General features: G+C 40.4%; 2 protein-coding genes across 2 annotated transcripts; both read left to right on the top strand.

The window, feature by feature from the left end:
* Positions 1-1762: 1762 nt before the first annotated feature.
* Positions 1763-5246, top strand: endouc (endonuclease, polyU-specific C). Its single transcript, XM_056387720.1, has 8 exons — positions 1763-1875; positions 2110-2166; positions 2256-2355; positions 2433-2544; positions 2646-2767; positions 3731-3843; positions 4004-4154; positions 4237-5246. The coding sequence occupies exons 1-8, from the start codon at positions 1865-1867 to the stop codon at positions 4510-4512; spliced, it is 942 nt and encodes a 313-aa protein (XP_056243695.1). The 5' UTR covers positions 1763-1864; the 3' UTR covers positions 4513-5246.
* A 201-nt stretch (positions 5247-5447) lies between these two features.
* polr3b (polymerase (RNA) III (DNA directed) polypeptide B) lies at positions 5448-27498 on the top strand. Its single transcript, XM_056387719.1, has 28 exons — positions 5448-5622; positions 5989-6021; positions 6208-6264; positions 6351-6415; positions 6496-6571; positions 6743-6843; positions 7043-7134; positions 7262-7379; positions 8580-8688; positions 9583-9705; positions 13045-13161; positions 13246-13380; positions 14642-14803; positions 15337-15537; positions 16206-16368; positions 17597-17750; positions 18008-18082; positions 18215-18313; positions 18419-18546; positions 19639-19848; positions 19980-20138; positions 21037-21154; positions 21374-21516; positions 23673-23776; positions 24894-25060; positions 25918-26031; positions 26271-26444; positions 27097-27498. Exons 1-28 carry the CDS (start codon positions 5551-5553, stop codon positions 27224-27226), a joined length of 3399 nt encoding a protein of 1132 aa, XP_056243694.1. The 5' UTR covers positions 5448-5550; the 3' UTR covers positions 27227-27498.
* Positions 27499-27708: the final 210 nt, after the last annotated feature.

A 27708-nucleotide genomic window follows, 5' to 3' on the forward strand; every position in this document is an offset into this window, starting at 1 on the left:
GATAACAGGATGAAGTGATAATGTTTTGTATCAAAATGGTCAAAGCTCAACTTCACTGTTACATCATAGTGTTGTACAAAAACATTTCTGACCATTATTCAACGCTAACTCAGGAAGGGGAGATTGTGACCGTATTTCCTGCAACTTGGCTGGTTGGCAGAGGCACACAATTGCAAGGTGGTTATTCAGGTTACTTCATGAATTGTGATATCAACATTTATTTGATTAAAAATGACATTTTTGTGTGAGAGAGTTCATATTTCATAATGCCCTCCCACTCCCCCTTCTCTTTTATTTTATTGTTTCTTTTCATGGCACATTCTTCTCTCTCTTTTTTCTTGTTTTCTCATCTGTTCGGTCTCTTCTTTTATCATGTCTTCTCTTCTCCTCTTTCAAACAAAAAGGCAGACAAGGGGGAATAATAGTCTTCAGAGAGTAATGGTGAATAGATGGATTATCATTTAGATAGTATAAAAATAAACTGATATTTACCTTTATGACTGAAAAGGTTCAATCTTAATATTACCTTCCTGCCTCCGCTCCTCTTTTTAATGTCTTTTTTTCTCATCTCTTCATGTCTCTCTTCTTTAATTTTTGCTCCTCTCCTCTCCTTTCTAAAAACAAATGGCAGGATTAATATTTTAAAACTCTAATTTCACAATGCTTTAATCTAATGCAATTAAGCAATTCAAAGGCATTCAAAGAAATCCAAATAAATTCACCTCAAAGCAATTCAATTCCAATTAATTCAAATAAGTTCAAAGCAATTCAGATAAATTCAACTCAAATTAATTCAAAGAAATTCAGTTCACATTAATTCAAATCAATGAATAAAACCGAATTCTAATTCAGGATGAGGATCAAAAGCAGTTACCAGAAGACTTACCTTCAGGTTCAGCAGATCTATTGCGCCACCTGCTGTCAAACAGTTCGCTCCTCTTCCTCAAAAGCCTCAAGTTCTTCACCTACATTGGCTCAGGGCCACAACCAAACAGCCCAGGCTCACTGCCCGAGGCTGGCGCTGGGACCTGACGGAGGGGGCGCACTGGTTTAGCATTGCTCCATCTGAAGGAAACAAATACCATCTTTAGATCACATAAACAAATTATTAACTATTTTACCACAATATCTTTATGGAAAATCATCACATTAAAAGTAGCACAATGCAAAAATACCCTGAATAAAACTCTAAGAATATGAGTCATACATTAAATTGCATTAAGCACAAAGTGCATGAATATCTGCAGTAAATACAAATAAATGTCATTATTACATACAGTTTGAGCACTAACTAAGTTTAAGTGTACAGAATAAAGTTTATTATAACATTACTGAAAACGTGCCAATGGCAAACTAATACGATTCACTCAGAATCTACTTGTGAGAACTGATTAAAATGACCTTTCATTTTGTCATATATTGTTTGACACAACAGAACCAGATTTGACTGAGACATGAGTTTGGCTAAATAACAGCAACTACTGTGGCTCTCAAGTGAAATCTGCACTTGTGTTAAATGTTTTACAAACCATGTTTTCTATGTGGAACCTGTGTGAAAAGTACAGGGAACTATGTAAATACCAAATGAATGCATTTGAAGCTCAGATCACTCCTTTACTGCTTTTGCAGAAATTCATCAAATCAATGGAGAGAATCTTCCCTGAGACAAAGCGCCCTCTGGTGTCTATACAATTTAAATGTGTGGACCTCAGAGCTAAAGGAGTTCATACTTGTCCTGATTTGCCCATGCGCAGTTAATGGACGTGGTCTCGGTGCCTCGTGGAGACTGGACCTATAGCAGAACAGACAAGTGAGTACTCTGCTGTAGTCTGAGCTGAAGGAGTGGAAGCTTGCAAGAAGAATCATGGCTGCAAGGTATGCATTTTTATTTTTGACCCTTACATTAATCTGAAAATGAATTTACTCCCTGTACACAAGTTCAATTTAGCCACATTGTTGCAGTTTGTAAAACTGTCTGTTGTCTGTAATAATGTTATTTTATTTTATTAATTACCACTGACTAATAACTAAAAGTCAGAATAATCAGGCTGTTATTTTTTCTCACTTCTAATATATTTATCCAAAATGTGTCAAATGTGTGATGTACAGGTTTTGTGGAGTCCTTGTCCTTGTTGCGGTGTTCCTCAGTGGACTGAATGCATCAAGGTAAAGTAGCCTGTATAAAGATTCCTCATGAGTAACTGTGTTTATTATGTTTGTCAGTATTTGTCAGTTGTGTGTACTTTCTGTAACAGACCAGCTTTAAACCAGGAACTATCCAATCTTTTCAATGAGCTGTGGAGGCTGGATGTGAATCGCATGACGCCTGGCACAGACTACACAATATCTGTTCAGGTATGTATCATACTGTCATTCACGCGACACATACCCTCTGTTTTTACAAAGATGTATTCTGTGCTTGAACTGTCTAGGGGAGAGCCAGTTTTGTGAGCCAGGGCAGCCACGTTGTGCAGGATCACGCCACACTGCCTCTGTTCTCCAACGTTAATGAGAACAAACTAAAGACTACGACCACCACCTCCAGTAAGTGTGCATGGAACAAACAGGAATAGTTTCTCACTTTCTGAGCTTAAAAAGGTCATTTGTAGACTTCCCTACGATAAATGGGATCTCTGTGCTTGCAGGGTTCATGAAACTCCTGGACAACTATGAGCGGTCCACAGGCATGACAGAGCAAGTCACAACAGAGGAGCAGACTGAGATTAATCTCTTCCTGGATGCCGTCTTACAGACAGAAGTCATGAAGGTACATTTGACATGTTACAACTAGTTGCATGTAAAATTCCACACACATTTTTAACAGTTCACTTATTCATTTCTGCTCCACGACAACTCATTTCCAACACCTGTTTGTTTTCAGTCTGTACTGTATGTCTTAGGTTTCTTAGACTAAGAAGATAATGTATAACATATTATGTAAGTTGTTTTGTTTCCCACCAACTGTTTCTGGTTTGTTGTTTTCCTACATTTTGTGGTTTGGAGGCTGCAGCTGAACTCCTGTGGGAGAGTCTCTTCCTGTCTCAGATCAACACTGTACACATTAGTTCGTAGTGTTAGAGAGAGAAAAAGTATCTAAAACATCTGTCTGCAGCTGTGGAATGCTGCGCTGGCCCCCACAGTCTCCCCAAAGAGGATCACTAGAAAAATGTGAACATGCAGTACTTGCTTTATTTCAGAGAAACACATGTGATGAGATGGACCGGATGACTGTAGTTGACATCAGGACAAAAGTCCCAGTGCTCTTTCTCCACAAGACTTATTACAAGATATAGGGACATCTCCCAATATAAATATACAAGATGTCTGTGGGGAAAAAGTTGCCTTTTCACAAACACAATCATAGACAGTGCGGTGAAATATGGTGTTACCATCGCTAATAAAAATTGCAAAAATTCCAAAATACAGAAAAAAATATATAAAAAGTGTTATAAAATAAAAAACATATGCAGACAATAAAAAATAGGAACATTTCAAAGAGGAAATTAAAAAAAGATCAAGAAAAATTAACGTACAGTAAAGATGAAAAATATAGAGGTATAAAATCGAAAACGCAAATTCATTAAAAGATGTAAAGTTACAAAACAATATTATACATTTTAATTGTGTTGATTCAAGTTGTCCTCTCTCATTTTACTCATTTGATCCTTTCTTCATTGTGACAGAGTCCTGCACCAGAGTCATGAATGTCATACATGTGATCTCTCCACAGCGGGCTCATAGGTACCTGGTGAGCAAAGGACAGTCCAGCGCCAACTTGAGGCTGTTTAAGAGTCAGCTAAAGTTGATCTGGTTCAACCTCTACCGCAGACAGAGAAACACAGGGTGAGATACTGAAACAGCCATACATAAGATAGAGACGCTTGTTCATTTGTTACATTCATCATTAAATCAGTATAAAAAGCAAACAAGGGATTTATAACATATAAATATATTTACTAATTTTTTTTTTTCTGTGGTATTTCTAAACTGAAACATTCACCAGCCTGGACTCCTGTGGATTCGAACATGTGTTTGTTGGAGAAACAAGATCTGGAACAGAAATTATTGGTTTTCACAACTGGATCCAGTTCTACCTGCAAGAAAAAAACAGTTACCTGGACTACAAAGGATACAAAGCCAGAGAGAGTGACTTAGTAAGTGTAACAGATCATCACAAAGGAAATGGCCCAATAACATAATCTGTTGTTTTTAAAACCCATGTGTTTCTGTCCACAGCCTGATCAAGACGACCATGTTCTGAACCTCCAGTTCAGTTGGCACAATCTGGTGAAGCCTGTTGGAAGCGCCTTCATCGGGACCAGCCCCGAGTTTGAGATGGCACTCTTCACCATCGTGTTCCTCATAAACACAGACAGGAGCACCACGGTGCTGGTCAACATCGACCAGTGTCAGATGGAGCTGGTGGTCATCAGACACGGGCGCTCCCTCGGCACAGCATATCCCAAACTGCTCAGCAGCAACAGCAGACATGTTAGGCAGCACGCACGCTGAATTGACTTCTGATACAAAGTGATACTCACGTCTTTGTTTGGGAACATGGGGCACAAATGGACTGTGGTTTGGTTTTGCTTAGTGTATTGCATGACACACATGTTCATGTCTCTATTTTTATCAGGACTGAATTATTTTCATAAATAACAGTTTCAATAAAAAAAAATCTGGTGCTTTTTAAAATCAAATATTTGGTGTTTTTTATGTTTTGTCTTCAGAAAATGAAATCATTTTCAATTAACCTTTGTAATACACTTAAATCATATATTTGCAGTCATGCAATTAATTAAATTGTGAATATGTAGAAGAAATCCTTTATTTACATAAAACCTGCAGTACCACAGTATGGAAGTACCTCAGTATATTATGTTGTTGTACACTTTTAATGTCCTCAGGTATCAAAACTACATATGGTGTTACTGTTGACATTTTAGCATATGACCAGTATTTTAATGCTGCAGATGGTCTGTGTATATTAATGCAAAAAGGTTCAAGTAAATTACTATTTCTGTCTATTCTTTCTATCTTTATCTGAGTTTTATTACATAACAGAGACAAAGCTCATTGGCAGCACAAGTCTAATAAATGAATATATCAGATGTGAGGCCACGTATAGCATCTATGTTGTTATCCTATTAATTATTATTTTTTTGGGATTATAAAATAAATGCAGTAAAAGTATATTATATCACAAAATTGAAACACTCAAATAAACCACCAGTATTTCAAAATCACATTACCTGGCTAAATGTTCATTTTCTGTTTGTGAGATGACACTTCAGACACTTGTAAAGTAACCATTCAAAAATGGATGATCTATATCAGATTATAAGAGCAGATAAAGCTATGATAACCCTGCGGTTTTTCAGCACCAGAAAATTACTAAAAGCGGAACACTTTCTTTGGTTCCGCCCGCACGGACGCTTTACAGCGTAACACGCGAGAGGAACGCATGTTGCAACGACTTCCGACGCCGTATATCAACACTGACTGTATGGCCAGAGTTTTATGTTTTACAGGTGAACAGTAGAAATAACCATGGAGGTGCTGGGAGGAGAGTTTTGTTCCATGACTCCACAGGAGTTGGCGGCTCCTGTCAACACTGTGGCGGTGAGTTTACAGGAAGTAAAGAGTCAAAGTTTTACAGCACGAGTACAGAGAAGCTAACGTGGTGGCTGCAGCACAGAGAAACATAACAAAGCTGTAGATACAGTGTTTGTTTGTGGGCGGAGGGGGTTATTTGCACTTCACCCACAGATAATATGTCAGTTTGTTGTGGTTTGAGTTTGTTTATTCATGTGTTTACAATTTGCGCAGCAGCTGTCAGGTTGCTGCTTGTCGGCATTTTGACAACTACGTCTTAAATCAGCTACAGCTGCAGAGTAAAATGTGTCAAGCAAGTTACTTTCACTGCCTGGCAACAACACACTTGACGTGGTACCTTTTTTTTTTGTTTGTTTGTTTGTTTTTTGACAGGAAAAATGGAAACTATTACCAGCCTTCCTGAAGGTAACAGAACTCACCTGACTCTACCTGCTGTGTATCCCAGACATTTTGCTAAATATTATGACATCACCTGGTTACATAAAGGGAGTCATCTTATTATGAGGAATTATTTTTGTGTTGATCAAGTAATTGTTTCAGCACTATACATCAGTAACTGCATTTTATTTAATGGCTCCATGTGTTTTCCAGGTGAAAGGTCTGGTGAAGCAGCACATCGACTCATTCAACTATTTCATCAATGTGGAGGTAAAACACGACCCCAGCATGTTTCAGTGTGTGTTACTGCTGCCTCAGTTTCATCTTGATTTCAGTTTGAGTGTCTTCTTTTACAGATAAAGAAAATAATGAAAGCTAATGAAAAAATCACAAGCGATGCTGATCCAATGTGGTACCTCAAGTAAGTCACATACCTTGTCTCTGCCCGCTTTAACTCACAGTAATCTAACACAGTCAGACCAAACGTTGTTTTCCTTCCAGATACCTCAATATCTATGTTGGCATGCCTGATGTTGAAGAAAGCTTCAACGTAACTAGACCAGTATCGCCTCATGAGGTGAGCTCTGTTTGTTGTGTTGATGCATAATTTGCACGCATTTGATGATCACTTTGATAATACTGGAAAGTGTCCACTGTCAAAGCATTAAAATAACTGCACAGGTCCAAATGTCACAACATTTCACTCTGCTGGTGAGATACAGCTCATCATTCCTGTTTGATTCCACAGTGTCGTCTCAGAGACATGACCTACTCAGCGCCCATCACAGTGGACATAGAGTACACTCGCGGCAGTCAGAGAATCATCCGCAATGCCCTGCCGATTGGACGGTATCATTGTTTTTTTCTTTGTTTGTTCTACGGAGTAATATCTTAACCTCCAACTTTCACAGTCAAAACCTCACAGACAAAAATCCTGTTCACTCACAATGATGTTGTTTTCTTCATGACTGCAATAGTCATGTACTGAATATTACCACAGTCTTGCTCATATCTATTTGTTGTTAATGTAAATCTTTGCTTTTCTCAGGATGCCGATCATGCTGCGAAGCTCAAACTGTGTTCTTACAGGAAAGACACCCATGGAGTTTTCAAAACTCAATGAATGTCCTCTGGATCCAGGTACACGATCATAATACAACTTGATGGAAACCAAAACATGAGACAGAACAACAGCAGTAGCCCAAGTTATTTGCTGGTGTTCAGTTTCAGTAGTGATTAAATCACACCACACTGTGCTTCTTCACAGGGGGCTATTTCATCGTGAAAGGTCAGGAGAAAGTCATTCTGATCCAAGAGCAGCTGTCCAAGAATCGAATCATTGTGGAGCAGGACAGGAAGGGTGCAGTGGGAGCCTCAGTTACCAGGTACTGTAACTACATCTCCCCTAACGCTTTTATTAAAGCTAGTGCAGATTATGTACAGCCATGCCGTGGATTTGAATCCAGCTGCTAGTGAAACACACAACACTTCAGCCTCAAACGCAGGCTCAGGCCATGTCAAACAAGCTCTTAAACTGTGGTCAGGAAGTCCTACCTTTTGCTTCATTTGCATTTTTAATAATTTGTATTTTAAATTTTGATTTATGTTTAAAATTAAAGAGTTTTCTTCTTCTTTAGGGTTAGGGTTAGGGTGTTTACTGCATTCCTTCCTTTTTCATTCTTTACATCCATGTAACCATTCCTAACTGAGTGAAATGCCCCAGACGTATCTAAGTGGCAGCCATAAGAAGAGATGATGTTTAATTCTCAAAATGCTGAGGAAAGGAGCTTCAGTGTTTCCTATCTTATCACCCTTAGCATAGGATACACTGGACCTTCCTTTATGAAAGGAAAGGAGATAATGCTGTCCCACAATTCCTTGCGGCAGCAACATTTAAAGTGACACACGATTGCATCGGTAGACCCACGTAAATGTAGAAACAACAGAGCATCTATTTTATGTTTGTTATACAATGCATAAGAATGCTATATATAGGAATCCTTGCATGATCGACTGAGCAACACATTGATTAATATAGATTTCTTCTCTTTCAAATCCAGTTAGGAGGCATTTTGAAGAACTAGCATATTGATTTTCTAGTTAATAATATCATAATCATAACAACATTTTTTACTGAATCCTTTCCCATTGCCACTACTTAACAAATGTATAAAAAAGGTCAAAAACACCGATGCCAGGAAACTCTATGTACTTATATGTCTCAATACAATTTAGTCTGCCCCATTTCTTTTTTTATTTAATTATTATTTTAATGGCTCAACTTTCTCAACTTTTCATATTTCATTTTATTTTATTTCAGCATTTCAGTCCTGTCTCTCTTCTTTTTGTGGTTAGGAAAGGAGCATCATGCATGTGTTATAAAGTTGTTGTTTTTTTAAAATCCTCACTCTTGACACCTGAAACTGTCTCATTGGCAAGAAAAACACATTGTTCTCCTAAAACTGTGTTCCTTTTGCTTTAATTGGTTCCTGATTTTCCCATTGTTTTGTGAAAATGTTCTTCTTCAAACTTTCTGTTTCTTCATCTGCTCAGTTTTCTTTTTAATCTTGTCCTTTTAATTCCAGCTCCACTCACGAGAAGAAAAGCAGAACTAATATGATCGTTAAACAAGGCAGATTCTACCTCAGACACAACACGCTGTCGGAGGACGCTCCCATCGCCATCATATTCAAGGTAAAAGAGATTTTGCTGATGATGGGCACAGACAATATCTGATGCGTCCAGAAGAGGGTGCTAAAAGACAGCTAGATGCTGCTGGATGAAGCTGTTGTTTTTCATCGTTGCACCAAAGACTGAAGGGAAAACTCCTGTTTGTTCCAAAAGTAACTTTATCTGATTGAATACCTTTTTATTTTTAACTCTGTTTTAGTGCATCTCCCTGAACTGTCTTTAATAGATGATTTCACACAAAATGAACAATTCATCTATTTAGTGAGAGGTTTTGCTACAGGTTGGTGTGTATATAGAAGTCAGTTTTCAGTAGTTCTTCATCAAATTGATTTTCATGTGTCGCCCTTTGCTCTCAGTGAAAATGTCAGTTAGCCAGCTGGCATCATTAGCTTCTTTCCCTCTGAGGACAAATCTCTCCAAACATGTCAACTTGTGAGTGTTGAGTGCTCAGAGCTGAAATCATTATCCACAGGACACAGTTTGCATGCTCGCTCTGTTTGCTGTGCACTTGTATATCCTGAGTGACTTCTTCCTAGTCTCTCTCCCCCTGTGTTTGGCAGCGACTGCAGAAATAACCTCAGATCCAGTGTGAGACAGACGGGATTAGTTCCCACAGCCTCACATTTCCATAAGCAAATGTCAGACAACCTTATGACTCGCAGTACACCTCTCCCCCCCCGCACACCCTGCTTATATCTCCTGGCTCTCCTCTTGCTTCAGCTGCAAAGTGTCTCCTCTTTGTGCTTTTCACTTAACCAGCAAGTTCCTATGTGGTTACACAAATTAAATATCTAAATGGTTTTTCATTTTCAAACAGTCCACATATTCTCTCTCATGTCGCTTTCTATTCAGTTCACATTCCAGAGCTCACACACTGTTTCCATGTCATCCACACAGGGTATGGGCGTAGAGAGTGACCAGGAGATAGTGCAGATGATCGGTACAGAGGAGCACGTCATGGCCAGCTTCGCCCCGAGCCTGGAGGAGTGCCAGAAAGCCCAGATCTTCACACAGACTCAGGTACCTCAGTGGTCCACATCTGCCATAGCAGAGTGATGTGCTTGAAATCAGCTTCATGAAATTAAAGGGAGGTTCCATAAATTTTGCACATAAAAGTCGGTTTACAAGTCGCAGGGCGCCCTACTCAGCCTCAGGAGGGAGCTTTAATTCTCTTTTTTAATTGGATTTACAAAGACAATTTTACAAGTAATGCAGTCATTGCCCATGCTTTTTTTTTTTTTTTTTTTTAAATCATCAAAGCATGAAAATAAAACTGGTAATCATAATAAATAACAATACAAAAACAACATGCTACATACAGTACAATATTTAGAGGACAAGAAAAAGAAAGACACATTAAAACACGTGTGAAAGAATAAAAAAAAACTAACTTAATGGGTAGAACCAGGACATGAATGTGTTTAATGTGTTGATGATATTCATTATTTTTTAATCACATTAAACAAAAGAGGAGGGAGCTTTTAAAGTCTGTGAAAATAACCCTGATGGTGTCACATTTTTCTCAGCTTGAACTTGAGACTTTGAACAGATTCTCTGTGGTACAAAATGTAGGTGTGAAGTTTGAAGGATGAAAGCATTTACCAGGCAAAGAGGGACTTATAAATAGATGCTTTGTTTCATAATGAGAAATGTAAGATCAAATAATTTTTTTTACTTGATCCATAGGTAAAGAAAAATGACAGTATATCTCGGCCTCTAATGCATTGATTCACTTAAAGCAACAGTTCAACATTTTGGGACATGTGCTTATTTGATTCCTTATTAAATGAGAAGATTGATAACACTCTCATGTCTGAGGAGTAAATATGAGATGACAACCTGCAGCTGTTTAGCTTAGCTTAGCACAAACACTGAAAACAGGGGGAAACAGCTAGCCAAGCTTTGTCTAACAGTAAGAAAATCCATCTACCAGCACTTGTAGAGCTCATTAATTGGAGTTTCAGCTGGTGACCTGGCAACCTCCCATGACAACAAAAGTCACAATGTCACATGACCCCATGTAAAACCACAACTTGTCTCTTTATTCGTCAGTTTTTGTAAAGATTAAACAAGCAAGATTTGACATGTTAAGTGGTGACCTGTCTTTATATCACCTTCATATTTACAGACATGTCAGTGGTCTGGAGCACATAATCATATTTCCCTAAACCACTGAACCATTGATTGATTGATTGATCCTTTAAGGATTTTTTTTCAAAACAAGTATATCATGATGTGACAAGTCTGTGCAAAATCACATATCAAAATAATCAAAGCATTAACCATTATGCAGTACACGAGACCAAACGTTTGTGTAAAACCAAAACTTAATTTGTTAATTTATTTAGTTTATAAATCATAGCTTGTTCAGAATAATTGATTTGGATAAGAGAAATTTGTAGAATGATAACATTAAAAGGTTTACAGTGTGATTCAACTGTAAGTCAATAAACAACAGGATTGAATTATGAGCCCTGATGTGTGCCCATTGACTTTGTTGGCCATTAACTGCTGCTGACAGGAGGTATTTTCTTTGTCTCTCTGTGATCAGATGACTAAGGTTTTGTCTTACCAGTCAGTTAAGTAACGCTTTTCATGCGTTATTCAGGAGGCCCACGTGTTTTCTTTGACATCTACAGATGAATGCAATCGGCCAATTTGTTTTTCATAAAGATTATGTTGTTAGAGGAACCACTGATGCATTGATGAGGCCATATTTGCTTCCTAGCAACCGGTCGCTGCAGCTTTCTGGTTCGTCTGTCTGCCAGCCTCCATGATGTCTTTTCATGGTATTCATTGGGTCATTGTATTGTGCACAATGAGGCCTAAATCTATATAATTAAAGGCAGATAAGGCTTAAGAAACATTGTTATCAGATTATGATAAGTAATCTGCCTAAACCAAATTTGAATGTCATCTTTTTATTTTTAGTAATGTATACTCATCAAAATTTGAAGACAGATAATATATATATATATATATATATATATAATATATATATATATATATATATGGCAGGGTGGGTGGTCTTGCAGAAAGTCTTCAGCCTCATTAACCTTTGACCTTCTCTATAGATGAGTAGAGGGCTCCAGAAGCACACTGACTCAGGTGTTTGGTGTGTGCCTCTGTGCACTATGCCCTTTGTGATTCACTTGACTTCCCACAACCCTGATACATGCGTCATCTGTGTTCCTACCTACAAAATCCCACACATGTTAATCATTTCACAATAAAATTTGCATCAAAGAAACTTAAATCAGTCCTTTTAATGCAGCAATTGATTATCATATTGCAATATCAACTGTTGACCAGGGCTGGGTATCAAATCTCAATACCCTTTGAGCACCAGTCGAAACGTGTCCATAGCATTCAGTATCGAAAACCGTCAAGTGTCAAAAAAGTTGTGGAGCATCCTAGAGTCTAAAACTCTGACCAAGTAACTGTTATGTCCACAGTTCTGTGGCATGTCCTCCACCCTCTCTCGCTGCTCATTATCTGTCACTTCTATCGTCTGGTGTCAAAAAAGGCAGAATGCAAAAAAAAAAGTTTACTTATTCTTTAATCAGATATTTCCAGAACTAAATCAGGATACTTTCTAACTTTAGACTCCTTCATCACTATTGCATTGAATTATTTTGTTAAATGAAATACTGAGTTTTCTGACTATTGGATTAAAATATGTGAAACACTGTGTAATGTTCATGACATAATAATTATTCTCAGTCCACTGATTTTTTTTTAATTTAATAAAAAATTTTTATTCTTCCTTGTGACATTTAAGTTACAGTTTGGGTTATTTGACAGTTGTGTGAGATACTCACACAGTCGGTGTATTACCTGCAGTAGATTGTGATCGGCACTTTCACTTTGGAGAAACAGACAAGAGCATCAGCATGGAAGCTGAGTGATGTGCTGCTGTGGACGGGGTCAGCCGGAAAAATTTGTTTGTCTGGTAACAGAAAAAACACACACTTACATTCAGCCTTTCATTACATTTTCTGGCGCAAACAACTGATCTGCAGCGTAATATAGTAGGTGCGCTAGTGCGTACTAATACAGCAGTTCAGCGGTTGAGAAAATGTAGATCCAAAGGAACGGGCTGTTTGTCAAGATAAAGCAGTGAAAATACTCAAAATAAAGCGTACACTTCAGCTGGTTTCGGTTTTATACTCAGGAGGTTGGATTGGGTAGGTAGATGAGGTAGTTCAATACTTTAAACAAAGGAATCAAAAAAATTATCGTTTGGATATGGGGTTTTAAACTCATCGTATGGTTACCAGTAGTATAAATTACCATGATACTCTGTTCTTCTGTTGACTGCTCCCTGACCTCTGCTGCTTCTGCTGCTCTGTGTCTCAGGCTCTGCGCTACCTCGGGAATAAAGTGCGGAGACAGCGCATGTGGGGAGGTCCCAAGAAGACCAAGATGGAGGAGGCCAGAGAGCTGCTGGCATCTCTTATCCTCACACACGTGCCTGTAAGTAAACACACAGAGAAGAATCATGGATGATTGTACTCAGTATATTAGACAACGTATCATTATTTTTTGTTTTGTCTGCAGGTCAAAGAGTTTAACTTTAGGGCCAAGTGTATTTACTTGGCTGTGATGGTGAGGAGAGTGATCCTGGCCCAGGGGGACAACAAGGTGGATGACAGAGATTACTATGGCAACAAACGTCTTGAGTTGGCTGGACAGGTAAGCCTCTATGCACCTGTCCTTGTGGTCTCATTACAGCTTGTACAATACCTAATTTAATCCTCCATTCAGTCAGTCTTCTTATATTTCACATTATGAGACAAAAACACCAGACCAATTAATTAAAAAGTTATTTGTTAATTTGTCAACTGATCAACAGGAAACTGCAAATGAGCCAGAGTTTAGTTCTGACTTCAGAGGCACCCCGTTGACCTGTGTGTTTATTTCATTCATCTCTGTGTAACTGAAAGGTGTTTACTACCTTTCCTTACTCAGAGAGCCGCTCGAAAACAAAACATGTTTGATGCTTATTAATAATACGTGTATAGAAACGTGCCAATAATGCTCACATGCTTTAGTGTAAATGGATCACAGGAATTGACCAGAGGACAGCGGCTGCTCCAATCCTGATCTCTCACCTGCATCTTTGTTCCTGCCGTCTCCTTTTAATAAGACTCTCATTATTTTCCCTCAGCTTTGTTTTTCCCTGTTTTGTTTTCGTCCCACCTCCCCCTGTATTTCAGCCTGGCTTTGTCAGGAGAGAGATATGCGGTGGCACCAAAATCCCAAGGCTGAGGAAGCATGGGGATTTTTCAGCACCGTGACAATAGAATTGCTGCCTTGACTGGAGCGATTGAGCTAATCCGCAGGCCCGGCTCTGATAATGTAATTACTGCTGTCTTAAGGCCTTTAATTTCCCCCCCAACCTGCTCTGTATAAGGAGCAGGAGATGGGAGGAGGGGGAGCACAGAACCCTCTTTCAATAGGGGGCTTACACACTAACAACGCCAGCAATCTCCTCACTCTCCAATTATGGTTCCCTGACATTCAACTAATTGGCCTGGCTGCGCAACGGAAGCTTAATTTCTTTATTAATTTCAAGCAGCGTTGCCTGTTTGTTTTGATGTATGCTAATGCACAGGGTGGGTGGGGGTTGTGAGAGAGGTTGCCTCCTGTAGGCCTGGCGGAGGAGGACAGGGACCTGGGATGGAGGCCAGGTCAGGCTTATCACTGAGCCAGCACACCTGGTTATTAAATCTGACTGTAAATTTACCTCAGCGCTGATAAGAGACATACGCAGATGATGAGTGCCAGGAGATCTGAGAGTCAGACTGTGTGAAGAAACGGTGACGCCTCAAACTCTGAAATGATTGTTGTGCTCACTCTGTGTTTAGTTTGAAGACTTGACCAGTGAATAATATCAATAAAAAAAACGTTGTTAACAGTCTTGGTAACAAAGCAGTCTCTCTGTCTTTTCTAGCTCCTGTCTCTGCTGTTTGAAGATCTGTTTAAGAAGTTTAACTCTGAGCTGAAGAAAATCGCCGATCAGATCATCCCCAAGCAGAGAGCTGCTCAGTTTGATGTGGTGAAGCACATGAGGCAGGATCAGATCACCAACGGCATGGTCAATGCCATATCCACAGTGAGTGCGTTCAGATCTGAGACCATCAATATGATGAACTGATTAAATAGAAAGGATGCAAGTTTCCCCTGGAAGAACATGGATCAAGAATAAACCTCCATGCTGAATAGACTGAAAAACCTGACAGTTAGTTTCATTCTTGAAAACACTCAGTACTCACTGCTAAGATTCAGCTGTACACTACATCTTCAAAATATATTATTATTATTATTATATTTTTTTAATCAGATGTTTTAGAAATGTTTGATGGCTATACACAGTGCTGATCTAAGTGTAAGTGATCTATATTAAAACAGCATAAAGATTTTAAAACTAAAAATCTACTTTGCACTCATAAATAAAGAACAGATCTGATGTCAGAAGTTAAACAGGCATTATCTGAGCTCAGAACACTGTGTTGTAATTGAAATCATGTTTACCTCTCAAATCACCAGCACACTTCTTATTAACCTAATCAATATGATAATCCCACATGTGTTAATAGGCAGATTAATAAAGAGCAATTAATACAGATTTTTTTTTTCTGTCCACAGGGAAACTGGTCTCTGAAGAGATTCAAGATGGACCGTCAGGGTGTCACCCAGGTCCTGTCTCGTCTCTCCTTCATTTCCGCTCTTGGCATGATGACCAGGATCTCCTCCCAGTTTGAGAAGACCAGGAAGGTCAGCGGGCCACGTTCCCTGCAGCCGTCACAGTGGGGCATGCTGTGTCCATCTGACACCCCTGAGGGAGAGGTGAGTGAGTGGCAGCCACACCTGCCCTGATCCTGCCGACCCAGTGAAGTGGTTACACTAACAGTTTTTTTGCCGTAAGACATAATTGACAGTTGTGGGAGAAAAGAGGTCAAAACCTTTTGTTTTCACTCCAGAACAATGGTCTTAAGATCACACTTTAAGACACATCCGCCAATGACTGATTAAGAGCTTTGGCGAGCGGACACATGCTTTGGCAAACTGAGACAGTGTCAGAACCTCAGATCAAATTCAAATGTTATTTGATAGAACATTACAAGTAAAATCCACTTTTGCCTATCATTTAAAGTTATTTAATGAAGGTTAGATTGAATTAAGATTTAATTTGTTTTTGTTTGTTTTTTTACCCCCTGTGATGCTTACAGACAATGAGCTAGCATCAAACAGGGAAATAGTTATTGTCAGGTTTGCATATACTGAGCAGACCTGAGCCACAGGTTACTAGTTGTAAAGAATCAGAGGACATCTGCTTGAAAATGTCATAAGGTCCACTAAATATTGTTGTAGTTTGATTTTGTGCGGTTTTCACAAATGCTTGTGGCGTAGTATTCTTGTGTCGTGTGCAGCGTCATTCAGAGTAAACACACATAAACCTACACTTTTAAACACCTGCACGTGGTTTCGATCATCTATTTGTTCTGGTTCCGTAGGCCTGCGGTCTGGTGAAGAACTTGGCTCTGATGACCCACATCACCACCGACATGGAGGACGGTCCAATCATCAAACTGGCCTTCAACCTGGGGGTGGAAGACGTCAACCTGCTGTGTGGAGAGGAGCTCTCCTACCCGAGCGTCTTCCTCGTCTTCCTCAATGGTGAAGCTCCACTGCACCAGTAGAGCCTAATAAATAAATAACCACAGAGAGAATTAGCACTGGATGCTTTTGCTTCAGATCACTTGAAAAGAAAGTCTAATCCTCCCTGTTTTAAATGCATTGCTTATGAACATGAAAGGGAAAATATTCTGTTTAGTTTACAGAAGGTAATTTTGCATTTTGCAGGACGGCTGATAAGTCATTAATTTCATGGCAGCAGTAGGTATTATTCTTGAGTCAGAACTTGGCCCCTTAATTACTGTATATGTTTGTCTCACCACTGATAACTGTCAAATTATATTAGCTGCCATACCATTTAATTAGTTGGTAGCAGCAGGTGTCAAAGCCCTTCAGATTGTGTTCACTGCAAATGTGCCCTCACACAGAGGCAGAGCACAGTCTCTCCTCTGTTCTCCAGTCATTTGTCTGTCAGACTTGATATGAACAAACCCCTGCAAGCATTTTGCCATGGAGGTCCAGAGTACATTACTGTATATGTATGCTGTTTCTTTTCAGAATTTAACCAAAACACTGTTAAATATCTACCTGCTGCAGCTTTTTGATCCACCATGGATATTTCTCTAAAGCAAAGCTGAAAAAATTAGTCAGAAAATTGATCAGCTGGAATTTTGATTGTCGATTTATCTTTTTTTTTTTCAAGCAAACATGTCCATTTGCTGCTATTCTATTTTATGTCAATGTGAACACCACATCTTTGCATTTTAGACTGTTGGTCGAAACAAAACTAGTAATTTGTGATGGGCATTTTTCACTGTTCTCTGACAGTTTATGGACATGAAGATAAATTGAGAAAATAATGGACAGATTAATTGGTGATGTAAGTAATCACTACTTGGAACCGTGCTTTAGACACAAACTGGGAGAGAAGAGCAGGAAACAAATGCATAAATTATTACATAGAACAAAGAAATGACAAAGAAATTACTTCCAGTGATTCTGCTCAGCTAAATATGTAAATCTTCTCGTCTAACTGGTGGTAAGAAAGCAAACAAATGATGATTCCTTCAATCAAAGACAGTTTATCCTGGTACAGCACTTGCAGGTTACAAAATATATCTTGATGTAAGACTGACAACATTATACAGTCAGAGGTGATAGCTGGTAACATCATTTGAGTGTTTCCACAGTTTTGTAAATATGGGAATTGACCCTGTCTTTATGCCTGTCCGTCTGTCTGTCCACCCACCTGTCTGTATCACGTCCACAGGTAATATTCTCGGTGTAATTAGAGACCATCATAAGCTGGTCAACACCTTCAGACTGATGCGCAGGGCAGGTTTTATCAACGAGTTCGTGTCCATTTCCACAAACTTGACTGACCGCTGCGTCTACATCTCGTCTGATGGAGGACGCCTCTGCAGGTGAGGAAGACATGACACCAACAAACTTATACTCAAAGCATTAAAAAGCATAAAAATAAATGTTATTGATGTTATTACTCTGTACTTGATAATTAGAAAAACTTTCAAAGACTTGGTTGCATTAACTGAGTCTTTGTAAAATGCATTATTTCAGTTTTCCTACAGAGGAAGTTTAAATTTGGTGCTTTTTCATTTTTGGATCAGAATAACAAGAGTACACTAAATTTAAAGACATTTTCTATGTTCTCCCCCGTCAGGCCGTACATCATAGTGAAGAAGGGGCAGCCGATGGTGAAAAACAAACACATTGAAGATCTGTCGCAGGGCTACAGGTGAGGCTGTGAGTCAGTCAGGTGAACTACTTGTTTGGAGATTTGTTTGCCGATAATCGTGTACATCAAAAGAGCAGATGGTCTGAATTGGTTAATGTAACTTTTTGTTTTTTATCATTTCTGTAACTCCAGAACCTTTGAGGATTTCCTGCATGAGGGCTTGGTGGAGTACCTGGACGTCAACGAGGAGAACGACTGTCAGATCGCCCTTTATGAACACATGATTAATAAGTGAGTGGCGCTCAATTCCGCTGACATTAAAATAACTGGAAAATTATCCTTCTTTATGTCAAATCAACACACTGCTCCCTCTTTAATTTATTTTCATTTCTGCAGAGACACAACACACTTGGAGATTGAGCCCTTCACGCTGCTCGGGGTGTGTGCCGGCCTCATTCCATACCCCCACCACAACCAGTCACCCAGGAACACATACCAGTGCGCTATGGGCAAGCAGGCCATGGGTAAGACTCAGCTTAGCAGGTAGCTTCAGTCAGCAAGCAGGTCATTAAAGTGTGAAGATCTCAAATCCCTCCTTAAACATCCTCCACACAGCTGCAGTGTTTCTGTGCGCGCACACACACACACACAAACGCTTACAGTAATTTGATCTCACATGAACACTATTCTTAAGCCTCCTAAATCTGCTGGTTCAGAGTTTACAGTTTTATTTGCACAAGTGAAAATCATTCAAAAGGACATTAGAATAACAAACAACATAGATACAAGTAGCCTGCTGGTTCGTCTCCCCCAAAACTCTGCTCCTGCTCTACTTCTTGTCAGAATACATTTGTATGTGTGATTGAGTGTTTTTCTTGTGTGTGTGTCAGTGTGTGTCAGTGTGTGTGTGTATGTGCATGGACATCAAACATGGGGGGCTTGTGTAGGTTCGCTATTGTGCTGTGTGTGCGGAGGCCCTTTCCCTGCCAGTCACCCAGAGTGTCATTAGCAATTCATTGTGTCTGCTCTGGCTGTGCTCAGGGGGTCAGTGTGCTCAGCTGCGAAAGACCACAGAGTGCGCACCCGCAGCTCCTTGGTAACCAAAACTTCCCCAAACGGCCCTGCTAACATTCGTAAGAGCCTCTGTCACCCCCAACCCACTGCTTTACCTCCGTCCGTCCGTCCCTTCCTCCCCTCCCCCCATCTTTACAAAAACACAGACTGGAACTATATTTGGCACAATATCCTCTGCCTTGTCTGTTTTGTGTGGACAGCCCTATACATGTGCAAATCTGGTTGTGTGGCCCAGGCCTATTATCAGAGACTCTGTGCTTGTAGCCTGATTGTGAAGTAATAGCATCTGACAAATGTCAAGGCTTCCAGGGAGGCCAGGCTTTATGCCATAACTGGCCCCGATCCTCCACTGTGCTGCTCTGAGTTAATGCTAACCAGGCCCAGCCCTGACCCACCCTACAGGAAGATTAAACACTTCTAATAATTGATCTATAGACAGTTGGACATTTAAAATGTGCATTGAAACACTGAAAATTTCAATATAATGACAGTTATGAGTGACGGGAATCATTTTGCATATGTCATATTGATCTCCTCTCCAGGTACTATCGGCTACAACCAGAGGAACCGTATCGACACTCTGATGTACCTGCTGGCGTATCCTCAGAGGCCCATGGTCAAAACAAAAACCATCGAGCTGATTGACTTTGAGAAGCTGCCTGCTGGTCAGAACGCAACCGTGGCCGTGATGAGCTACAGCGGCTACGACATTGAGGACGCTCTGGTCCTCAACAAAGCCTCACTTGACAGAGGTGAGACCTGACTCTAGAATTTTGATTAAAATTTCATTGCAAGAAGGGCAGCTGTTATGAGATATTTGTCATCACTGACCAGTTCAGGTAGTAGACATTTAGATAGGTTAATGTGTATGTTATCTTTCCAGGATTTGGCCGCTGCCTCGTCTATAAAAATGCCAAGTGTACGCTGCGGCGTTACACCAACCAGACCTTTGATAAGGTGATGGGGCCCATGCTGGATGCTGCCACGCGAAAGCCCATCTGGAGGCACAGCATCCTGGATGCTGACGGTATCTGCTCCCCCGGTGAGTTCCAGCAGGACTGGTGGAGGCCCAGCATGCTTTGCTGCTCCTCACCAGACTCAACTGCTACAGTAAATGTGTTTGGCTCTATCATAAATTATACACAGGATCATTTAGTCTGTAGTGTTTCACTGCTTGTCAGCTTGTCCAGATCTCTTGCTTTATATGATGTAACAGCTGGTGAAATGTGTTAAGAGTGGGACATAATAACAAAGTAGGCTGAAGTCTGTCTTTAAAATCTCCCAGTCTAGTACTGACTGGACGTTTCAGCACAGTATCCAGGTTTTATTTTTTCTTTTTTTTTTTTAAATTGCGGCTTCATTTTGTGTTGACATACACATACCACGATTCAATAAAGGACACTATCACGGTACAATGAGTTAATTAGCACACTTCATGTGCTTGCTTACATTTGACTGTTTCATCAGCAGGCACTGACAGCTTCAGACAGCGTGGCATTCAAAATGACTTCAAAACAAAAATGTACGTGACAGTTAGGTTGAATAAATAAGTCTTTTTATACAAGTTTCGGCGACACAGTATCCAGAAGAAGTCAAGTTATTCACAGTGTAAAGCAGCTACTTCTGTAGATGGAGAGATACACTGGTCATTATTGTATTATAAATAAAAGGGGATATTTAAGTTGAATTGTTGGAGTCAAATTCAAAGGAGGTGAACAGAGAGGTTGTTGTTGGTGTGTTATCAGTCACCTGTTGTTGTTCAGTGTTTGATCCAGATTTCAGAGTGAGACTGGATTTATTTAAGTTCTGGGAAGTAATAAAGATTTTGTGACCCAACCTTAACAGCTCCCCTGAAAGAGCTCATGATGGCCTTCAGTTTATGTGAGCAGGCCATGCTAGAGTCGTAGTGTAATGTGCGATCTATCTTGTGTGTGCCACAGGTGAGAGAGTGGAGAACAAGCAGGTGTTGGTGAACAAGTCCATGCCAACTGTCACCCAGACACCACTGGAGGGCAGTACCCAGCCAGGCCAGCCCCAGTACAGAGACGTGCCCATCAGGTGAGTGCACATCAGCTCCTAGCACCACCACACCCACCCCAACCTACATGTGCACTGTGACCTCAGCGTGTGTCACCTCACAGTTGGCCCACCTGTCCAGCTGCTGTACGTAGACTTGGAAAATCAACAACGCAACACAAAACAATGATTTATCTTGCAAATCTTACGGGGGAAAAAAACAAAACTAAAAAACATTGGCAATTCTGTTTTTGTTTGCAGCTATAAAGGCTCAACAGACTCGTACATCGAGAAGGTGATGATCTCATCCAACGCTGAAGATGCTTTCCTCATCAAAATCCTCTTGAGGCAGACCAGGAGACCAGAGATAGGAGACAAATTCAGCAGTCGTCACGGACAGAAAGGTGCCAACCTCAGCACTGTCACCCCGTCCTCTCTCTGAAACGAGGGCAGCATGTTGAGCTTAAACCTGAATGTGCACAATACAGAAAATTGCATTAATATTCACCACTTCTAGGACCTGTTGTGAGAGATTGTAAATGACTGGACAAAAAAAAAATCTTTGGTCGTCTCTGTGTCGGAGCATTTGTTGAGTCAAGTCCCAGTGGCTGTTGCTCTGTCACTGCCCCCCTGTCCTCATCTTTCAAGAGCTCTTTTCAATTAATTGGCTCTTTGTCCTGTGCCAGACTATGCAAATTTATTACACCCCAGCAGTATTCTGCTGCTACTGGGGAAAAAGTGTTTACAACCTCCATTGTTTTGCAGCACCTCCCCTATAGAGGGCTTGTATGATGTTTTAATCAAAAAGCTAACTGGCGCCATGCATAATTTACTCTCTTCATTAACGCGGTGGCCACTGGGCGGTCAGCTTAGGATGAGACAAAGTCTTCTGTCTCAGTGACGGAGAGAGAGGGGTCGCCACGGGGTTAGCTGGAGGAGATCTGGATGGAAAGGCCCAGATGTGCAACTGATGTTTGGCTAGTTTTTAATTAGAGTACTATGTAGTCACGTTCAGGTGTTCACAGCTACTTTTAGAAAGTAGGAACGCTTGTAAAAACTACATTTTTGCTCCCGGCGGGGTTTTTGTATTTTGAAATAACCACCTTTTCTTGCTTGACAAACATTTTGAATAGAGTCCTGAACTGAATCCTAAATCAAGGTTGTATTATTTAATTAGAAGTGAATTTGGCCGCAGCGATAGATCTCCCAGCTACTCATGACTAGTCTCATAAGTCCTGGTCAGCAGAGCAGAATAAGTTAATTATTTACCGGTCACACACACACACACACACACACACACACACACACACACACACACACACACACACACACACACACAGCTGTGGAGGTGGGGGAGGAGGTGGAGTGGTTGTCAGTAGTAGGGGCCCATTGTGCGAGCCTCCAGCGTGGAGCTGTATGAGCTGTGATGGAGGGCTCTGGACCCTTGCTGTTGTCTTGCCTTTCTCTGCTGATTTCATGCCTCTTTTATCATTCACTTTCACACAAAACAAACAACACTAAGGATGTCTGATATGGGAACTTGTGTCTCTCTCTCACTCTCTCTCTCTCTCTTCACCTTCTCCACCATTTTCCACTTTCCTTCCTCCTCCTCTCATTCCTCTTTCATCCTACTTTTTACCCTGATATTCAAACTTTTTTGTGAACTGCCTTTTCTTTCTTTTTTGTTTTCCCCTTTTGCTTTCTCTTCTGGCCCTGTCGTACTCGCCTTTTCTCCTTTCTTTTCACCTTCTTCCTGCTGTTGGATACCTTTCAAGAAAGTCGTTGCACTTGTTCCCGGTCAACATCCTGTTACAACATCCTGCAAGGCATCAGCAGTCTGCTGTGTGCTGTGTCGCTGACTGGTCGGCTAATAGTGAATTTTTCCCACGTGCTCGGATTCAATTTCTCCTCTCCAGTTGATCCCCCAACTTCCTCTGAGTTGAACTGAAAGTCATGGATGTGTAATCCCGGTCTCCCTGTCAAACTAAGCACCTTTCTCCACTTCCTGCTCTCCTTCTCTTCTCTCCTCTTTCTCTTTTTTTCATTTGCAAATGGGCCTACAATCTGTTTACCCTGGCCAGGGAAGAGTGCTTCGGCCCCTCAGCAAACATTTGCACTCACACTTAAACTCCTGGCTACCAGGGCGCCTGTCCCCCACGTCATGTGAATCAAAAGAGGAGGACCCTGTCTGTCCACATGAGTATGGAAATGTCATGAGGTCCACACCAAGCTTCCAGCAGCAATACACACAACAAAACAGTTTTACTACAAGTTTGCTATTTCTTAGTCAGAACTGTGCGGTCAGTTAGGTCAGTGAATTTATTTGCTTTTAACTACTTGCTGAAAACGGAAGATATAGCTGCGCCTAACTTTTCCTCTTTTCTTTATTTTTATTTAATCTGTTGATTCTGATTTTTCGATTAATTTGTCTGTGAAGTGTAAAGAAGAAGGCCAATCACGTCACATCTAATCCTCACATGCTCGATAAATTACTAAAAAATAGTGTGTGCATTTACCTCAATATGTTTTGTGTTTGTTTGCATGTGTCTGTATGTTTCAGGTGTTTGTGGCCTCATCGTCCCACAGGAGGACATGCCGTTCTGTGACTCGGGCATCTGTCCAGATATTATCATGAACCCTCACGGATATCCCTCCAGAATGACGGTAGGGTTGCAACTAGCAATCACTGTCATTTCTGATTAATCTGCAAAGTATCAATCAGTTGTTTTTTCTATAATGCCTATCAGGATTTCTCAGAGCCCACAGTGATGCCTTGTTTTTTTCAACCAACAATTCAAAAACCAAATCTATTCATTATTGGGTCATATAAGAAGAGGAAAATCAGCAGCTACTAAGGTTTGGCATTTGTGCTTAAAAAGTGATGATTAATCATCAAAATAATTCCTGATTAATTTTCAGTCAATTCTGTAATCACCAAATCATTTCAGCTCTGATATTCTGTGTGACGTTTAACAGGGAGCTGATATCAACTTTAGTTTCAGTGTAAAGGTGGTAATTTGACACCTAGAACCTGTACACGGCTGTTATTTGTGATCTTTGGCTGCGAGCTCAGTCTGAATCACCCCAGTCTCCGTGTTGACCGTCGCTCTTCATAAGTTTGTGTCGGCTCTTCTGAGACAAAACCCTCATTATTCCTGCTCCTCTCCTCTCTGGGTTATCATTGGCTTCCAGAGCACACGTCCATTGACGCCGCTAAGCAGCAATCTTACTGTTCACAAACAGATATTTGTTGCTGCAGAGACGGCTGCCAGCGAAGCCGCCTCCTGTAGCAGTGTGTGGAAGTTTTATCAAACATGCACAGTACATCTGAACTGTAGGATGGCACTGAATGTGAATGACATGAAACTTGGCTCTGTGTCTGCCTGCTTTTTGTCCCTTACACTGTAAAAACTTGAATGATCTTTACTGCTGAAGTTGTCAGTGCCAGTGTGTTTGCAAGCAGTGGTTGTCATGGAAAAGACTCAGAAATGTTTGGCTCGGGAGGATGTTTCTGTGGCCTGAGAGTGAAATGGGAGTAGGTGTTTCCTTTTATGTGATGGGGTCAGGGGTCCTCTGGGTGCGACCTCAGTGGAATTGTTGAAATCAGTCATCCTTAGACCGCTGGTCCCACCCCGAGGCGTACATGTGTAACCTAACCTCATCCACAATATCAACATTTGGTGCCAGGGGACGATGTAAATCACAAAAGACATATATTATGTTTATGAACGGAGCCATTGTTTTTTGTCTTGACTTCTAAGACTGTGTCTGATTCTGTCAGGTGGGAAAGTTGATTGAACTTCTGGCTGGGAAGGCGGGAGTCCTAGATGGACGGTTTCACTATGGTACGGCCTTCGGAGGCAGCAAGGTGAAGGATGTGTGTGAGGACCTCATCCGTTATGGATACAACTACCAGGGCAAAGACTATGTCACCTCAGGAATCACTGGGTAATAAAAAGATTAACATACATGTCACATAACTGCTCAACATTTTCCAAAGTATGCCTTTTTTTTTTATTAATGCTGTGTTTCTGTGGCTATTTTAAATATGTATTTGTTTTAGTACATTATGAAGAGCAGCTTGTGTACATACGAAACATATCAAACACTTCTCAGAGTGATGTCATGATTTCATGGTCATGGTGTAGCAATCAGAGTCTGTTTTGATCATTCTTCCTCGTTGGTGGAGTTTGAGCTGACTGGAGAGCAACATCTTTTTTAGTTATTCAAGATATTAAAAATTTCCTTCTCTATGTTTATCCAGGTTTGCCTAAGACAGGAACATGTCTCTCCAGGCTGCACACAGGCACATTCACATGGCTGTTTTCTTTTGAAACAGTGAGACTACAATTCACGGCTGTTTTTTCTGTTTGATTTTCCAACAACATAGCTCTAAAAGAATCTTGATAGTCAGCTGTTAAATATAGGATGTCTGAGCTTCCCTGAGACACCCGAATGCACCATCGTCATCGTGATGTTTTCAGCATCCAGTGTTTTTAAAGAAGCCCCTGCTCTCACATTACCATCAGACAATAACACAACTGTGCTGAAAATAGCTGAGCACAACTTACATGAGCACAAAATGATTCAAACCGTCGGCGAAACAGTCAAAAATCAATCATCACACAATCACATAAAAACAGAAGCAGAAGATGTTACCAACAAATGTTTAGTATTTTGTGTTTGATAAGTGACACTTTTTATGTTACTAGATTGTGTCCTAATACAGATATTCGTCATTGTATTGTTGAGTAGATATTTATGGATGAATTAGCTTGATTGATTGACTGCTGTATTTTCCTCAGTGAACCACTGGAGGCTTACATCTACTTTGGACCGGTGTATTATCAGAAACTGAAGCACATGGTCCTTGATAAAATGCACGCCAGAGCACGAGGCCCCAGAGCTGTTCTCACCAGGTAATGTAAGCTATATATGTATGTGTATATATATACACACACATATATATATATATATATATATATATATATATATATATATATTATTTATTTATTTAATTAATTGAATGATAAAATTTGAGCCATAGAAATAAACTAAATCGTCAAGAAAAAAATACAATTTCAGATATGGACCAGGTGGATTATATTCATCTGTCTCACCCCTCTGTGCGCCCTGAATATGTTTGTCCCGCCAACAGGCAGCCGACAGAGGGACGATCCAGAGACGGAGGTCTGCGTCTGGGCGAGATGGAGCGCGACTGTCTGATCGGCTACGGAGCGAGCATGTTACTGCTGGAACGCCTCATGATTTCCAGTGATGCCTTTGAGGTGGATGTGTGCGGACAGTGCGGCCTGTTGGGATACTCTGGGTGGTAAGTTGAACACCTCAGTTGACGGCTACAGAGCTGAAGTGCATCGTCAGAGTGCACGACAACTGCATCATCATATAACGGAGACCAGTAACTGTGGTGGTGTCTGGATGATAGAACCATCTGTTGAACATACAGCTTGACCTTTTCAGTAAGTTATTGCGAGTGCTGTTGACATCGTATGACACCCGTAAAAGTGAACATCAGAGCTTTTGTCATTTAGTCATAGCAACTCACATGATCCAGTGTGCATTGATGTGTTCTTCATCACCCGACTAACAGGCCTCTCACTGGTTACTGAGTCTGCACTTTTGCCCTTAAGCTGTTGTCTTTGTTCATCACAAGTTGAAACTGGGAATTTAATATTTAAGTATTTAGGGAGATCTAATTTTTTGGATTCAGATTTATCAGTGGAAATGTTTCCTAGGTGCTGTCTCCTTAAAAAATATATATATATTTATATATATATATATATCCAAATTATTTCATTGTTTTCAAGTAACATGCTTCTGTCTCATCTCCTCAAAGTGGCAGGCAACATAATGATTGCTGTTGCTAATGTTTAAATAGTTTACATCCTACAATGCAGACCAGAAACCGGTAATAGAGCAGATGGACGTACAGTCAGTAATCTTCTGGTTTCTTTTCTTTCCAGGTGTCACTACTGTAAGTCGTCCTGCCACGTTTCCTCTCTGCGTATCCCATACGCCTGCAAGCTGCTGTTCCAGGAGCTGCAGTCCATGAACATCATCCCCCGACTGAAACTGTCACGTTACAACGAGTGACCGGGACAGGGACAGAAACACAGTATATGTGAGTGAAAGGTTTAGAGTCTAAGATGTGACTTACAAAGTCTGAGACAGGTTGATTTGTAAAAGCTGTTTGAGCTTTGAATGAGTAGCAAGAAACGGACTGAGGATTTTTGTTGGTGTTCACAAACCAAAACAGTGTGAAGTTTAAAACATGTTTTTCCTGTTTTTCATTTATGTTGATACTTTCTCACCATGATGCTCTTCATATGTGTACATAATAAACACAAAAAGATTATTTCAAATCACCTGCTGTGTCGTGTACAATTTGATTACTTTTAACTCAGCTTTTCCTGTTTAATGACAAATATTAAAATAGGTTCAACGTTTGTTTTGTAATCATCAGGTAATCATCACACTCAATGTTTCTCATTTTATTTTGGTCAAAGGTACATGGTTGTTTGCACGTCCAGGTGACATCCCTGGTTCGATTCCAGCCAAAGAAATTAGTTGCATGT

This window comes from Seriola aureovittata, chromosome 10, assembly GCF_021018895.1.
Source record: "Seriola aureovittata isolate HTS-2021-v1 ecotype China chromosome 10, ASM2101889v1, whole genome shotgun sequence".
Classification (NCBI taxonomy): Eukaryota; Metazoa; Chordata; class Actinopteri; order Carangiformes; family Carangidae; genus Seriola; species Seriola aureovittata.

Coding starts and splice junctions, on each gene's coding strand:
- polr3b (XM_056387719.1), top strand. CDS start 5,551: ATGGAGGTGCTGGGAGGAGAGTTTTGTTCCATGACTCCACAGGAGTTG. Junction 13,381..14,641: donor GTCTTGAGTTGGCTGGACAG/GTAAGCCTCTAT, acceptor TGTCTTTTCTAG/CTCCTGTCTCTGCTGTTTGA. Junction 18,083..18,214: donor GATCTGTCGCAGGGCTACAG/GTGAGGCTGTGA, acceptor CTGTAACTCCAG/AACCTTTGAGGATTTCCTGC.
- endouc (XM_056387720.1), top strand. Junction 2,167..2,255: donor AGTGGACTGAATGCATCAAG/GTAAAGTAGCCT, acceptor TTTCTGTAACAG/ACCAGCTTTAAACCAGGAAC. Junction 3,844..4,003: donor CGCAGACAGAGAAACACAGG/GTGAGATACTGA, acceptor AACATTCACCAG/CCTGGACTCCTGTGGATTCG.